The following is a 15,573-nucleotide window of genomic DNA, read 5'->3' on the forward strand; positions in this document are numbered from 1 at the left end:
ATATACCGCCTATTGACAGCAAATGTCATTTTGAGTTTTTTTTTAAAAAAGATGCAAAGCACACAACCATATTTATACTTCTCAACAAAATCCAACTGAGGATTTTGTATTGACTTTCACTCATTTTGGTCTGTCTAATGTCTAGACATTTTCCCCAATCTTAACCATTACTAGTACTAACCAAAACTTAATTCACACCATACATTTAAATCTAACTAGTAGAACGCATTCCAATTGAGAAACACTGAGGATTTTCCACAAATGATCTCCCTTTGTTGGTGAAAATGATTATAATGGTCCTCTATATGTTTTATATACAAGCACACACACACACGCATATGCTTGAAATAGTATGCAGTCATGTCAAAGGAATGTATAGAGAGCAAAGACATAAACCTCCTCTGAAAGACATGACTGCAAGGCATAAAAGAGGAAGCAAAGCTGACAAAAAAGGAAGAAGATGCAAAGAAATAACAAGCAACTCTCAGCAGGATGCCCTATTCCTGCACTTGAAGACATTGTGTGTGTGTGCTTGTGTATTGGGGAGCCGTGGGTGGATGGGAATGACTCATCCTCGGGGCTCAGGGACCGACTAAGGCAGGAAGTGAGGTCACAGTTGGCAGAGTAAGAGAGGAAGCCCACTCACTCGTAGCAGCTCCCCTGACGAGGGTCTGTCCTGAGGAATTTTCAGTAGGCAGAAGTCAACAAAGTTCCGGAAAGCATCCGACCTGCAAGGCAGGGATATAGGTCAATAATTCTCCTCACATCAAACATTAAAATCTGGGGATATTAAACAAAAACAGCCATGACAAAAAACAAATATGTTATTCACTTGGACAAGAAGAAATACATGAGTCATATATATATATTATATAAATATGTAGAGCAATGAAAATACAGGCCACTGGAGATGTGGAACTCCGATCTAAAAATATGCTTTAAAGCGCATTACAGAATAAAACATCATGGTAATGGGGTGTTGAGATAAAGTAGCCCCCGATGGCTGTGGGGATTTTAATGAAATTAATATGCAAATCCAGGGTCACAGACGGGTCAGAACATGCGCAAGCACAGCACTTTCCAACCACCTCGCCTCCCTTTACCTAAACTTGTAGCGCTTTTCCCATCTGAGGCCAACACAGGTCCACGAGTACACGTGTGATGTGCCAATGTGTGCACACAGTGAGCCTTGTGTTTTGGTACAGAACACTATTGAGCTAATGTCTCTACTGGTTTTATCTGGCTGGATGTTGCTAATGCCCTGGGCAGCTGGAGCTCCTCCAAAAATACCACAAACCATGTGCAGTCCCACACAATCAGTCACTTCAGCACGGCGCTGGAAACCAAAACTAATTTTACAGCAGGTGTGAACGGCGAATTCAGGAAAGAAAACTCTTTTTGAATCAAAATTTCATGAAAGTAAAGGTGTTTAGTTAAACCTCGTCTTAAAGACAAAGATTACTTGGTTGCCCAAATTGCATAGCATTTGCAGAAAACATGAATAGATATTTATGTGTTGCTAAAAAGCCCATTAAGCTGTTTATGCAGTGTTTATTCAGACTCCCTTGAACTTTGTGTCATGTTTCTTCCACAAACCTCTATGCATTGTATTCATTTGGATTCTTCTATCTTGGGTCATTAATGAGCAGAACCACGTTTTACTACAGCAACACCTTCAAGTCTGTACAGGTATGTCTCTAAAATGTTTACACATCCAGCTCAAACTAAGTGTGAGTGTCTTAACAGCAAATTTCTAGTCCTAAAACAGATTCTCAATTAGACTTAGATTAGCAGGGCGGAGTCGCGTGTGTTTGGTACAGTCTGATTAGCTTCAGCGCCCTACATGCTTTCTTCCTCAACAGGTAAAACTATCTATTCCTCTATTTAGACTATAATAAGTAGATAACATTAAAATATGTTGTGAATTCTCTTTTGGTTTTCTCTGTATGTAATGAAGGCTTATTATCCGCACCAGCACCACCTTAAAGCAAATAATTCTGGCCCGACCCAGCCTGAATCTCAAGCCGGGTTCAGGTTGGCTCAGAGAGCTTCCTCCTCTTTAACATCTCTATGTGCCCTTGGGCAAGGCATTCAAACCAAAGTTTCCAACTGATATTGGTGCAGAAATGTGTGCATATTTGTTAGACGCACACAAATTTGTTTGAGGTTTGTCAAACCACAAACATCTTTTGACGGCTTTATGTATAAAATGTTATTCTTCTAAAACTTTTCAATAAAAGCCAGATATATTAAGTAAATGACTAATAGCCAAATGTGAGAACATCTGACTGCAACTGGGTAAATGGAGTGAATTTATATACTACTTTACCAGCCATACCAGCCACTCAAAGTACTTTACACCACACCAGAGCCACATTCAGGCATTTGCACTCACTAACACAGACACATTATGAACCTTACCCAGGGGCACACTGACATGTGACAGAAGGAAGCTGAAATTAAGCCCACAACTTTAGGATTGCAAGATGCCTACTCTTTCCATTGTGCCAGTGTCACCTAATGACAGAATGTGGGCTTAATGTAAAGCATTTTGAGTGATCAGCTTTGAAAAGAACTATATAGAAGGACCGAGTGTGACACTTGGGTAGGTTTAAAGTTTTTCTATGCTATCCAAATCTCTGATTTTAACTGACAGATGCTATCAAATGCTTCATCCCTGAGCTGTGATCTGCTGAGGTTCTTGGTTTTCACAATGCTTCATGTTCGTTAATGTTCTCTAAAAAGCCTCTGAGGCCTTCATAAAATATGTTGCGTCTTGTTTTTATTTGCATTTGTCCCCCAAGTACAAATTAACATCTCTTAATTTCTTCATTAAGGCACACATTTTAACATCATTCAATCACTTATATTATGGTACACTAAAAGTATTCTTAGTGACAAGGAACAATGTACAGAATGAACACACAAGGTTTCTTCATTTACGAGATGAATCAGGCATAAAAATGTCAAACAGTATGATAGCATCTGGTAGCACTGCAGGCTATAGCTAAAAAAAACACAGAGCTTTTTCTCCCTGTGCTAGATGAGATGGTGTTACACAGAGATAGCAAGAGGCAGTTTAAAAACTGTTGGTCTAAATTAAATCTCCAAGAAATAAATAAATAAAACTATTGATGTCTGGAAGGATTGTCCCAAGAGAATCTATTAACATTCGCAGTCAGGAGCTGTGAGGTTCAAAGCTCCAGCAAAATGCATGAAGGGAGCCATTTTACTCAGTAAAACAGCAACTAATGTGTGCCTGGATGCACACTGTGTTTAAACCAGACAAGAGAAAAGAAGTTAATTTAAACCACAGGAATATTTTTGAATAATCCAGACTGCTTTGTAATGATGTTGTCTTTTATTATGGCCCGGTGGTCAGGATGTAAATAAACTGAATTTTATTGGTCAGGGCCTCCTCCTTGCATTCAAAATAACTCGGAGAGTGACTTTGCACAAGGCTTGTCACAGGGCTCTAAAGCCACAGGGGAGTTTTAGCCTGACTGTGAAGTGCAAAGAATGTTTTTCACTTTTGCTTTATGTTTCTGTTTCAGCTGGTAAAATGAGATGATTGGTGGTGGAATAGGGACATTTGAAAACATTGTTTTTTTCCTTCATAGACAAAAATCTAGATGATAAACCTTCCCCTTTTTTCATCATTTTACATGAGAACTGCTCAGTTCACCATCTGACCACATGCCATGTGATAGACACAGCAAACCCAGTCCAAATAGAAAATATGTTTGTGTTGGAATATGAGGGAATTACTAAAACTCACCACTCATTTGACTGCAGCGTGGGAGAGTCGTTCTGTGCGATGTGATATAAGGCACTCATGGCATTCATGTTGAACAAGGGAGGTTTACGCTCCGCTAAAACAGGAACAGATGGGAGAGTGAAAGACACATGGTTTTATTCTGGTGTCAAAGTTTTAAAAAGAACCAATCAGGATCACCAAGACTGAAACACAAATGCAGATTCCCACTAATTGTTTTGCACATTAACTTATAAGGTAACACTTTATTTGAAGGGGGGTGAATAAGACTGACATGACACTGTCATAAACATGACATAACACCTGTCATGAACATGAATAAGCCTTCATGAATAATTATGACTGTTGTCATAAAGCGTCATTTGGTAAATTATGACACTTTTAATACAAAGTTGACATTATTCAAAATGTCTTTGTTATGACAACTTGACATTAACCAAGAAATCATTACTGTTTAAACTTTACCTTTAATAACATAAAGTTACCTAATTTTTAAAGTGCAATCAGTAATACTTTTATAACAAATTTATATCAGTAATGATTTCTTGGTTAATGTCAAGTTGTCATGACAAAGACATTTTGAATAATGTCAACTTTGTACTAAAAGTGTCATAATTTATCGAATGACGCTTTATGACAACAGTCATAAATGTTCATGAAGGCTTATTCATGTTCATGACAGGTGTTATATCATGTTTATGACAGTCTTATTCAACCCCCTTCAAATAATGTGTTACCACTTCGAATAATCTAGTCAAAGCTTTTATTTAAACCACTTGGAAGGTATTTGCTTACCCAGTTCAATGCAGGTGATCCCCAGCGACCAGATGTCCACTTTACCTTCATATTGACCCTCATCCATGGCTAAAATCACTTCTGGGGCCATCCTGTGGACAGAGATAGGCACATGCAAACACCCCCACAGATACACACAGATACTCTATTAAGTACGAGGGGGAGAAAAATCCATGAAAATGTTATAATCTGCTAAGCTTCTCAAAGCTTTTTAAGACTCTGGTATGCTGTGATAGCAGCTCGGTTTTTGGAGTGTGTTCCTATAAACGAGTGTGTCACAGTTTTTGTGCATAAGACAACTTGTCCAGCTGTTTCAAAGCTGATTTCACTTACAATCAAATATGAACAATGTGCGATTTTCTTTTTTCATTTTAATGCGGGGAATAGATTAACATATTTTAGTTTACAGTTATTATTAAATGTAAAAAAGATTCTCTGATTAATGACTTGAAATCCCATCTAGAGATTAAAAATGACAAAAAACAATAATGTGGTCTCAATTTACGGATTTGTTCCTTTACAAGCTGGATCCATGGCGACAAGAGTGTCAGACAATTTTTCATGATCATGACAAATATATATATATATATATATATATATATATATTTGCTAAGCAGTTTCAGCACCTGCAATATTATATTAAATTTGAAATCTGTTTTTAATATTAAAAACTATTTTTAGAAATGTAATTGCGACATTCCAACTCATAAGAAATTAAAATGAAAAAAAGGAAAGATTGTATCCATTATCTTCATTGGAAAACAACCAAAAAATTTATTGTTAGTCTTATAAAATTAAAGTCCTTTTTAAATAAAGTCATGTTATATTCTCTATGTTGTGTTTTTCTCTTTCAAATGTTGCATTTGTGTCCGTGGTTAAAAGAGCTTTTCCAGGAAAACGTATGCTTGTAAAGTTTATTTGACTTCTTAGAAAATTTTATTTTGTTGGGTTTTTTACCCTGTGTTGTGTATACTGACCAGTAAGGTGTTCCAACAAAGGAGTTGGCAGGTGAGGCAATGGAGGCAGAGCCAAAGTCAGCCAGTTTGACTTGACCCAGCTCAGTCAGCAGGATATTACCAGCTTTCACATCTCTGGGTGAGGACATGGCATGAGGGAAGACAGAAAATATGACATTATGTGGGTTAATCAAAAAAAAAAGCAAACAAACAAAACAAACCAGTTCCAGGTACAAATTTATTGATTGCACCATAAATTAACCTGTTCATAAAAAATACATTTTCTTTTGAGAACATGAAAAGATATATGTTATAATGTAATAATTATTTATTGTAAGTACAGTGAATAACAAGAACTCATATTTGTACAAACATGGAAAAAGTTTTCACATTATAAAGTGGTACAGTTGTATTTCATTTAGCTGGGGTGACAGCTTTATATTTCCACAAAGGTGAGTCAGTAAAGATAAACATCCTTATTTCACTTGTTCCTGACATGCTCACAATATTCATCTCAGTCTGATATCATCTGACTAGTAAAAGAAAAGATTTACTTTAATTATCTCTGTACTTTTTTGAGAATGATTGCAGACATGAGTGTTTTACAGCTTGATAACAAACCTTCAGCTTGTGTGGAAAAATAGGAGCGTCGTTACTAATCTCACATTATTGGACTTATTCACTGAAGGTTCCTAACGGAAAATGTTTAAAGCAAGCAAGTTAACTGACTCACCTGTGAATCATATTATGGGAATGTAGGTAAGCCAGTCCTAGCAAGGCACCGTGGGTAATGGCAGCAATTTCCATCTCTTGCAGTGGTTTCTTATGAACTTCAGAGAAAATACAGAAATTAAAGTTAAACAAATCTAATGACATCACAGAGGAAAATGTTCCTTATGGGCGGTTAGTAAAAACAGCAAGATTATGTGCCAATGTAAAAAATTTATTTAATTTTGACTGAGAAGTTTCATGATGGCTAAAGTCTACACTGAGGGAAACCAAATCTTTACTTGTTTGAAGATGGTTTGATTTGCAAGGGAACAAAGATCAAAAGCACAAAAAGCAACAAAGTTCTCCTGTTTGAACCCTCTGTTCTTGAACCCAGACTTGGGACAGCATGAAGGTAAGTCAAAGTTTCTTAAAAGTTAAGACTTCAAATCTACTGAACCTTCAAATTACCCCATGTTTAGGACCTAAAATCTTGGTAACCAGAGTTTTTTTCTGGTTGCATGAACCTTATAGTAACGCAGTGCTGCTCTTCCTATTATTGTGCTCTGCATGCTCATAAATCTTTCAGTCTTTTACAAGACAAATTCAAGTGTTTGGAAAAAAAAGGCCGTTGCAAAAAACATGTACTGTCATAATGTGGAAACTAACCGTAGTGGTTGGTGGAAATGAGCAGTGTTACTGTAGTCGGCAAACTATGATCAGCGTCTGTTAGAAAACTAAAAACAGGCTGACAACAAGAGCAGATAAGCCTAACTAAAAAACTTTCATCAGCATAGTCTGTGTTTAAATCTATAATAATAAGAGTTAATCTCAGAATCACAGTAACAAACATAAATGTTTTTAAAGAAAACTCTTTTGGGAGAGCGTTAGACGTATTTAGTGCATGGAAAACAAACCCAAATGTTTTTCTCCCCTGGTGGAAGAATCAGACAACCCTTCATTAATTTATAAAGACTAAGCAGAAACATTGCACCACACGAGTGCTTTTTTACACACATCAAGCTTGTATTTGAAATTCAGCTGAACAGACAACAGCGTTGTTTACTCCACCGGGCCAGCTTTCATTTTAGTTCTGTAATATCAATGTCACCTTCTGGATCAGCAGAAGATCCATTCAAAGCCACAATCACCCACTTCAATAAGGATTCACACATGAAAAGTTATGCAGCTTCATATGCTCACCCTCTAATAAATCTGATGCGGAGCCCAGGCAATACTCCATCACCAGCTGAAACAGAAAAATAAACAAACAGCTCATATGGTTTTGCCACCTAGGATACAGAGCATCTGGTCAAATTTGTTTAAACTGGTGTTGCAAACTTATCATAGGCTGATCACGTGTATTATTAACACTACATGCAGATAAAGAGTAATCTGAAGGATGTCTGGATAAATAAAGACAAAAACAACAGAGAGACACAACAAAGGAGTGCGTGAAGAAGGGCCCACTAACCCAGGCAGTGTTGTCTTTCAAGTAGCAGCCTTTGTATTCAATGGTGTTTGGGTGTCGCAGCTGTCCCAAAAACTTAACTTCTTTAATGATGTCCTGCCACTTCTGCAAAAAAAAAAAAAAGTTTATTCACACAAGTATTAAGGTACCTTTCCAATAAATTGATTGTGCTGCACCAGAACAAACAGAAAATACAGAATAAAGGTCTGGCTGGGTTTGAAAAGCTTCTGAAAACATCAGGCGACAGCCCAGAAACAATCCCATCATTGTCATACATTCAGAAAATAAGAAAGTTTCCAAAACCACTGAATAAGGGCTTGAGTTCAACTACAGTGAAAGCCGTCATCACAGGCTGTAAATACAGGTTCCTAAACATAACATGGAAAGAAAAAGCAGACAACAGCTCATCCGAAACTTTGGAGAATAAACACTTTCACTTTATTTAGTTCTTTCAAAGTAATTAAATGAAGCAGGAGGTATTTTATAGCAGACAATTTATCGTGCTATGTTCAAACAGAATGCAAATTGGGAATCTTATGCAACTTCAAATTTTATGCCACAAAGAAAGATTAGCTGATGTTTGTCATAAAATTTCCCCTTCAAACTTCAGCTTTTTGCCACATGTTGGAAGAATAAAACTACGAAACTGCAGCAAAGCATTTGAAGGTTACATGTTTTGACTTTGCGAATATTTTCTTACTTCAGTGGTTTGTTTTCCATTATAGGACATCTTTTTGATGGCCACCACTTCATTGGAGTAGGAGTTACGGGCCTGAAAGGAAAAACGAGCAGATTTCAGATTTGAGAGAAAACAAAGGGGCACAGGCAGCAAGATATCAGAGGACCTCTTGATTTTTTATTTATTGTTTTTGCTTGTCTTGGCATTTGTGTTGAACTACCTAACTTTCTGTGAAGACCCTAGAGTTTGCCATGGAAAAAGCCATTGATAGGGCTACAGCTGTAAATAGTTATATCTATTCTTTTTAGCAAATCTCTTAGCAAATCTCTTTTTTCCTAGATGATGCCACTAACTGCCAACATAGCGTTGCTAGACTAGTTTTGTTGTGGTTTTGTGGATCTGCTGTATTTTCTCAAAGCCCCAGCAGACTTCCTGTTAAGCAGGGATTTTTTCCTTTCCACTATCGCCACATGCTTTCTCAGGAAGTATTGTTGCAAAAAAATCAATAACTTAATACAATCAGTGGGCTTCCTAAGATACATAACTTTGTAACATCTAGCTTTATAGACCAAGTATGACTGGAATGTATGTCAATTTGAATCTATACATATGATTGGTCTGATAAATAATATACATCTGTGTATGTGTTTGTTTTGGAGAGTGGCTTGTGATGCTACAAACTAACATCAAATAAATAATCTAAGTGGAATTGAATTCTGGGATTTCTTTTTTCAGAGGCCTTGGTCATAAGAAGTTTTGCCAACAACTTGGGAAGGGAGAAAACCAGGAAGAACAACGCAAAGTTGCAACATGCTGTTTTAGGAAGTAGTGATTTCCGTCGGGTGTGGTCAAGTAACCCCTTGACCAATTCAACCATAAAATCATTGAATACTAAGTAAATTATTTTTGCTAAATCAATCAATGAATCAATGTAAAGATCAATGAATGAAAAAAAAAACAAAACAAACATCGTTACTTATGATAGGTTTTAGCCAACTATCAAAATCCCCGTTTTGTCAAATCGACTGCTTCTTATGAGCTTGTTATGGATAATATAACAATATTTTAATTGAAAAAGCATACTATTATAGCGTATAATGACGTGAAGGAGTCATTTTATGATGCGAAGGAGGAAACAGTATTAGAAAAAAATAGAAAAAAGGCAGCTAAATCTAAGCTAGTATGAATAATTTGGTTATATTGAAGACATTTTGAAGCCTAATATTGAGAATAAGAAATGTAAGATTTTTTTTTAAAGACTGAAGAACACCGGTAAAATTTGAAATCAATCATATTAATGTAAACATCAACTGTAGACAGCTGGATATACATAAGCAACAGATTAAGATTAGAGTTTTCCCTGAACATTAACGTTGTGATTTGCTGTGGAGAGTTACATAGGAAGACCAGATAAATTTCCTCCATAAAAAGGATCACACAACATACACAATATCAATTTTCTCCCACAAAATGATTCAGCAGAGCATCTCATTTGAAAGTAAACAAATTTCCACCTGACAACAGCATCCTGCTTTGTAAATCGAGGAAACCTGCAGGTGCGCGCCACATGGTTTCTTTGTAGCTACTGTAAAGTGTGTGAGCTGTCAGCCCAGATCAACATGACCACCTTAACCCTGTGGTGTTAACCTTGGAAGCATCTGGCCCAAGGGAGGGGTAAGTCTGATTCCCCATCTCAACTTCGGTTCACTAACAAATAAATCAGTCTTTTCTTCTGATTCAAATGACAGCGGAAAACAGATACAGCTGTTTTTATGGGTTTTTTTTAAATGTCATCCTTACAATTGACCGTCAGTTTATGTGTGCTCAAAAAAATGATGTGAAACTGAAATGAAACTTAATGTTTTCATAAAGGTTGTTATCCCAGAATGTACGGAGAAGATGTGGGGTTGAGTTAGTCTTTAATAACGGTTTAATCTCCTCACTGTACATCCAAGTGGTCTGGATATAAAACCGTTTTCCTCAATAATAGAGTTTATCTTTGGTTCTATGCACAGAAAATATAGACATCTGTTATCGTGGATGCATTTTCCTAAAAACAGAAAAAATGCACAAACATAAAGGAACTTGTGCTTCTCCACTGCCATTAACCTACAGTAATCCCAGCACATTATTAGTGCTCCATGTTTTGCAGCTGCCACACGGCTCCCATGTTTGCAATGGCCTGCATTTCATTCAGCAGTGGATTTTTAGCAAGGACATAATTTCCACAGGAGATTTATTTCAGAGACTGACTTTGATTTTCATATTAAAATCTCTTTGTCCTATGACTATGCAGATGCTAAAATATTAATGAGAGAAGTTCTGATCTGTCTAAAATACAGATATGCTCATTATAATTATCTCTATTAAGGTTAATGAGTGGCTGCAAATAACTGCACATTTCTGGCTATAAATTACAGGCATTCTTTTGAAAGAAGGTTATCAGGATTTGTAATAGGAGTTACACACTTAGAAATAAAACAATAATAAAAAATAATATAGATCAATGTTTTATTTAAAGTAAATCTAAAGAGCTGTAAGAATGTAATTTTGCTTAGTACTTGTTTCCCATTACTAACTGTTTTTGTTTCTTTTTACTATTGTTTACTGATCTGTGATAATTGTGATTACTGACAATCACCCCAACTTTTTTTTAAGCTGGAAGAAAGTTAAAGTGAACACAGCACTGGACATTATTTGTCTAACATGTGATGGATGGTTGGTCATTTGTACATGTTTGCGACTGACAGTGGAAAGAAAAAGATGGCAAAGCCATAGCAGTAGAGAAAATGCAGCCCCTTCATCGACTTCACTTATTCCATGTAAAGAGGACAGCTGTTTACCATGCAGGGGGGCTGATCGCCCCAGCTCTACATCTGAGGTTGAAGTGTGGGATGGGGTGGAGAAAAAAAGATCCGTAAGAGGAGAAGAAAGAGCAGAGATGCAACATTCTCTCATCTCGCCTCCATGCAGCTTTAAAATCAAAGGCCTGATGAGTAATTAGTGAAGATTAAAATTAAAAGCAGCATAGAATGTGCTGAGAGGGGATGATTTTACACCTTAAGAGTCATTACAGATTAATTAAATCCATATATTAACATTAAATAATGGTTGTGTAAAGCAACTAGGTTTTTTAACGGTATATCTGTGAATTAATGCTCCATCATGTTGTAAAGAGTTTAAACCCAGCTGTATATTACGCTAAGCTTTAAAAAGTTACATAAGTAGCCAATTATTTTTAAACTGCATTATTGCCAAAACTTTAAGCTACAAAACTCTCCAGGTTTTTTAGATGGAAAATGGGGATTAAATCAGAAATAACATTAAGAAGCAACATTTCCATTTATACTGGCATTTGATTAGTTAAGAACTTAAACAAATGCTGAACTCCTTGTTTTCACTGATAAACTTTTAGGACAGCACTCACAAAGTAGACAGCTCCGAAGCTGCCATGCCCGATTTCATGTAGGTCACAGAAGACCTCCTCCGGGTCATCTTTGAAGAAGAGGTCAGCCAGCTCGGGATCCTTCGGCACTCCTTTCCGTGTGGATGACGGCATCATGGGCTAGGCGCCGGTGACCACTATCGCATACACGCTGCCGCTACCGCCACCAGGTATCCACGACGGGCCCGGCATTGGCCAGCTAGACCTGGGAACACAGTTCAAAACAACCTCATCAACTTTTCATGTTTTCATTATTCCATGCAAGTTTTGGGGAAAAACTCAATGTTAAACTCAACAAATGTCTTGGTTTCTTTAAAATTGTGCCTGTATGTGTCTGTACATTAGGTGTTTTTATTAGTGAGTCCAGGCAGTTGGTAGGTGATTTAAAAAAAAAAAGACAGTCATGATGATGAAGCTTTGTCGTGCTGCGCAGACATACACACAAACACGCACAAGCTTGACAGCTGAAGTTGAGTCACGGATTCATCACTTCCGCACATGCACAGTGTGTAACAGTTGTACATGTGCATGCATTCGCTTACAGCAACACAGAGTGTTGCGTTTTACAAGGCTGCAGCCAGGCCGTCAAGCGTGTATGCGTCCTGGACAAACTGCTCCAGTTAGCTCGACTGCACATGCAACACACACATGTGCGCAGTCGCACGACATCTCTCTGATTCCAGTCTCTCTCGTTCTTTTCCTGTCTACCATGAAATCTCTCTGCACATCAGCCAGATGCAGCAAGCAAATCTGGCTCCAAAGGATGGCCCCACACAGAGGAAGCTGACAAGACACACAGGCCAAGACACTAAGCATCAGCATCATACTAATCCTCTGGCCTTAAAGGGATATAAGCCATCACACTCACCCCAGAAATATCAGTCTTAAAGGCAAGGTTTGGTGCAGTCTGCCTCACTGGCACCAGATGCACCAAGATGACCGTCCTGAGGTTCAGAGTGGAAAAAAGTTTCTTTTAATCTGATTTTGTGGCCAATTTCCTATCACCGTTTTTGTGCAGCTCGACCTGCTGATACTAATCTTAGCTCATTTCTGTTCAACTTGCTGTTGAATTAAATGCCCATGGTAAATTAAAACAATGATCTTCTCAAACACAGCCCAAAGTTAGCGAGCAGTCTCTTTACGTCAATGAAAATGACAAATAAATTAATAAAGCTTTTTTGGAATCATTTAGTTATGGGATCTTTACAAATAAAACACATCTAAAAGAATTACAGCACATCTCTTTCATTCCTTTACAAGACAGGTTATGGGTAACATTAATGCTCTACTTAATATTAAAGAAACTTTAATTTAATGTCATTAATTTGCTGTTTGTGAAAGAGCAGATGGGGTTACACAGCTCTGCAGTTAAACAGGCTTTCATTAGTTCAAAATGAACAAAATGATAGATCTGACATGTAAACTTTCTTTAGCATACTGATTAGGGCTGGTATATAATCAAGTATACAATCTGAAAATTCAGATCATCAGATGATTTGTTAATCGCAATTAATTTAATTGACCTTGGGTGGTGGTGGGAGGTCCTGGTGGTGCCAGGACCTCTTAAGTGACAGATTAGAGTAAAATAGTAAAGTTGTAAAGATATCAAAGAATGATACCATCATTTAGTTTCAATATTTACAATTGGAACTTTTTTAAAATACTGTATCATTTTAAAAAAATCATAATGTTATGATTAATCTTTTCCAATCATACAAAAGGTGCTGCGAACCTTATGAAAACAGATTCCATTTCATCCTTCCCATTTAGATAATGTGAAAATCCTATTGGCAAGTTTACAAGTTACCAACATTAAAGGCAAATATAGATTTTCTTTTTGTCTCACTTGCATCAGACTAAGCCCAGGGTGAAAGTTTGGTAAATAACAAAAAACTTTATACAATCAAGACCCTTGATAAAAATAAATAAATAAATAAAGGCCTACCAAGCATTTTTAAAGGTTTGTGTGATTCAGGTACTTAAAAAATATTATTTAGCAGACGAGAAAATTGTAAATCACCCAAAAGAGCTTTGCTGTGTTTTCAGTGAATTATTTTAGAAAAATCCAAAGAGAGAGAAAAAAAAACATGCTTAAAGCTGGTAAAACAGTGACTGAAGAAATGTGAAAACCACAAACGTGGACATACCTTCAAGCAAAAAATAACCACACTTTTATTTCTAATACTTGCATCTTTTTCTGAATGGTATTTATTTCACAATGTGTACAAATGTATTGTCTATTTGCTGACCTGAGGAACGAAGCAGTGTGTCCGTTTGTGTTACTCTGTATTTGTCTGTCTTCTGGTTGCATCAGCCCCTCTTCCCCTCATCTCTTCTTTTTGAGTTCTCCAGATAGTAACTGGCTCAACATCAATTTCAACTCTCTCCTCATGAAACACACACCCTCTGCACAACTGAACACATGAATACACACAAATAGTAATTTCACTATTTGTGAAAATACTATTTGTGTTAAGTTTTTGTTCAGATTTCTTGACACAGAATGTCAAAATGTGAGGAAGCAATAAAATGAAAGAAAAAAAGTAAAGTTTGCTAAAGACAGACACACAACACAGAAGCAGCTTCATCACATTATGTGATCATTAGATGCTTCATCCCACCTGCTAATGCTCCATTCTACTGTCCTCCTCTCCTTTCCTCTGATAAGTGATGCAACTTGGCAACAACATGTTGTAACACAGGGTAAAGCTCTTACCAGTCCAGTAAAGAATGTCGCTTTGTGTGTGTGTGCACGTGTCTGAATCTATGAAGAGTATTGTTCTAAAAGAGCTGATTAGGCAAATAGCTTAGGCAGATTAAATCTGTGCTGTGTGATTTATTTACTACATGTGTACTTCTACACAACTGTATGAGCTGCCCACAAAATACCAGTGGGGATAGGCATTATTGTATTATCTCTATTGTCAGGATAAAGATTTCCCATGATCAAATAGTACTATGACAATCCCCTAAAAATTATAGTGTTGTAAGGACTCCATTTTATTGTTTTATTTAGTGTCAAAGCAGAAGTAACATTTTCTAACAGTTTATTATGGTGGTGACTCTAGAGCAGTGGTGTCTTTTTGTCACGTGGGTCAAAATAATCTAGTCAAAACACAGGAATTCGGAAAAAATAATAATACAAATTTAAAATTAAACAATTATATGATGATTTTTTTTAGCTGTCTAACATTAAACTAAGAATGCAATACTTAAATCTAACAAATAAAGTAGTCAGAGTCTCTGTAGGAAAGGGATGTGTAAATCATTGTGGGATTTTGTACGTCTGCCATATATAAAAAGAAGAAAAAATTATTTTGGGCTTGACTGAAATAAATATAAAGAATTTTAGCTTATTCTCAGCACTGACAGCAAGATTTGAGTCAGTCTTTTTAGATTTTTTAAATCAAGATTTAGAAAAGCTTAATAAATTAATCAAAAGTAGTTTTGGTTACAACAAATGTAGTCATTTCCACTATAAATTAAAGAGAATGTAAAAAGTGTGGCTATTAAAGATGAAAGCTTTGTGTTGAATCTAACACTTTCCAATGTAACAAGATTTTAACTTGTTGGCAGTAACTGTGGCCCAACTAAAAATAAACAGTCTCCGTCTGCGTCATCCACAGTTCTTAAACTGCAGTCAGGGGCCTCACAAAATTTGTGGCCGGGCACAATTTGGACACCCCTGCTCTAGAGTGCAGTGACAGATGTGTAGCCAGAAACTGTGGATTTGTTGAATAAATA

At 36.7% G+C, this 15,573-nt stretch overlaps 1 protein-coding gene across 5 annotated transcripts in view; it reads right to left on the reverse strand.

Moving 5' to 3' along the window:
* The window catches only part of taok3a (TAO kinase 3a), a 58,282-nt gene that overhangs the window by 20,006 nt on the left and 22,703 nt on the right, over window positions 1–15,573 (reverse strand). For 4 of the 5 annotated variants that reach the window (XM_008417865.3, XM_008417867.3, XM_008417866.3 and 1 more), the window contains 9 exons: window positions 11,812–12,034; window positions 8,406–8,477; window positions 7,709–7,810; window positions 7,438–7,483; window positions 6,260–6,356; window positions 5,548–5,661; window positions 4,571–4,662; window positions 3,779–3,872; window positions 647–728 (listed from right to left, as the gene is read on the reverse strand). In XM_008417865.3, coding sequence (XP_008416087.1) covers window positions 647–728; window positions 3,779–3,872; window positions 4,571–4,662; window positions 5,548–5,661; window positions 6,260–6,356; window positions 7,438–7,483; window positions 7,709–7,810; window positions 8,406–8,477; window positions 11,812–11,946 — 834 coding nt within the window. In that variant the 5' untranslated portion in view covers window positions 11,947–12,034. Of the gene's footprint in view, window positions 1–646; window positions 729–3,778; window positions 3,873–4,570; window positions 4,663–5,547; window positions 5,662–6,259; window positions 6,357–7,437; window positions 7,484–7,708; window positions 7,811–8,405; window positions 8,478–11,811; window positions 12,035–12,697; window positions 12,774–15,573 lie in introns of all 5 variants that reach the window. The other variant, XM_017306810.2, reaches the window with a different exon arrangement.

The sequence above is a fragment of the Poecilia reticulata genome, chromosome 9, assembly GCF_904066995.2.
Source record: "Poecilia reticulata chromosome 9, P_reticulata-male-v2, whole genome shotgun sequence".
Taxonomy (NCBI): domain Eukaryota; kingdom Metazoa; phylum Chordata; class Actinopteri; order Cyprinodontiformes; family Poeciliidae; genus Poecilia; species Poecilia reticulata.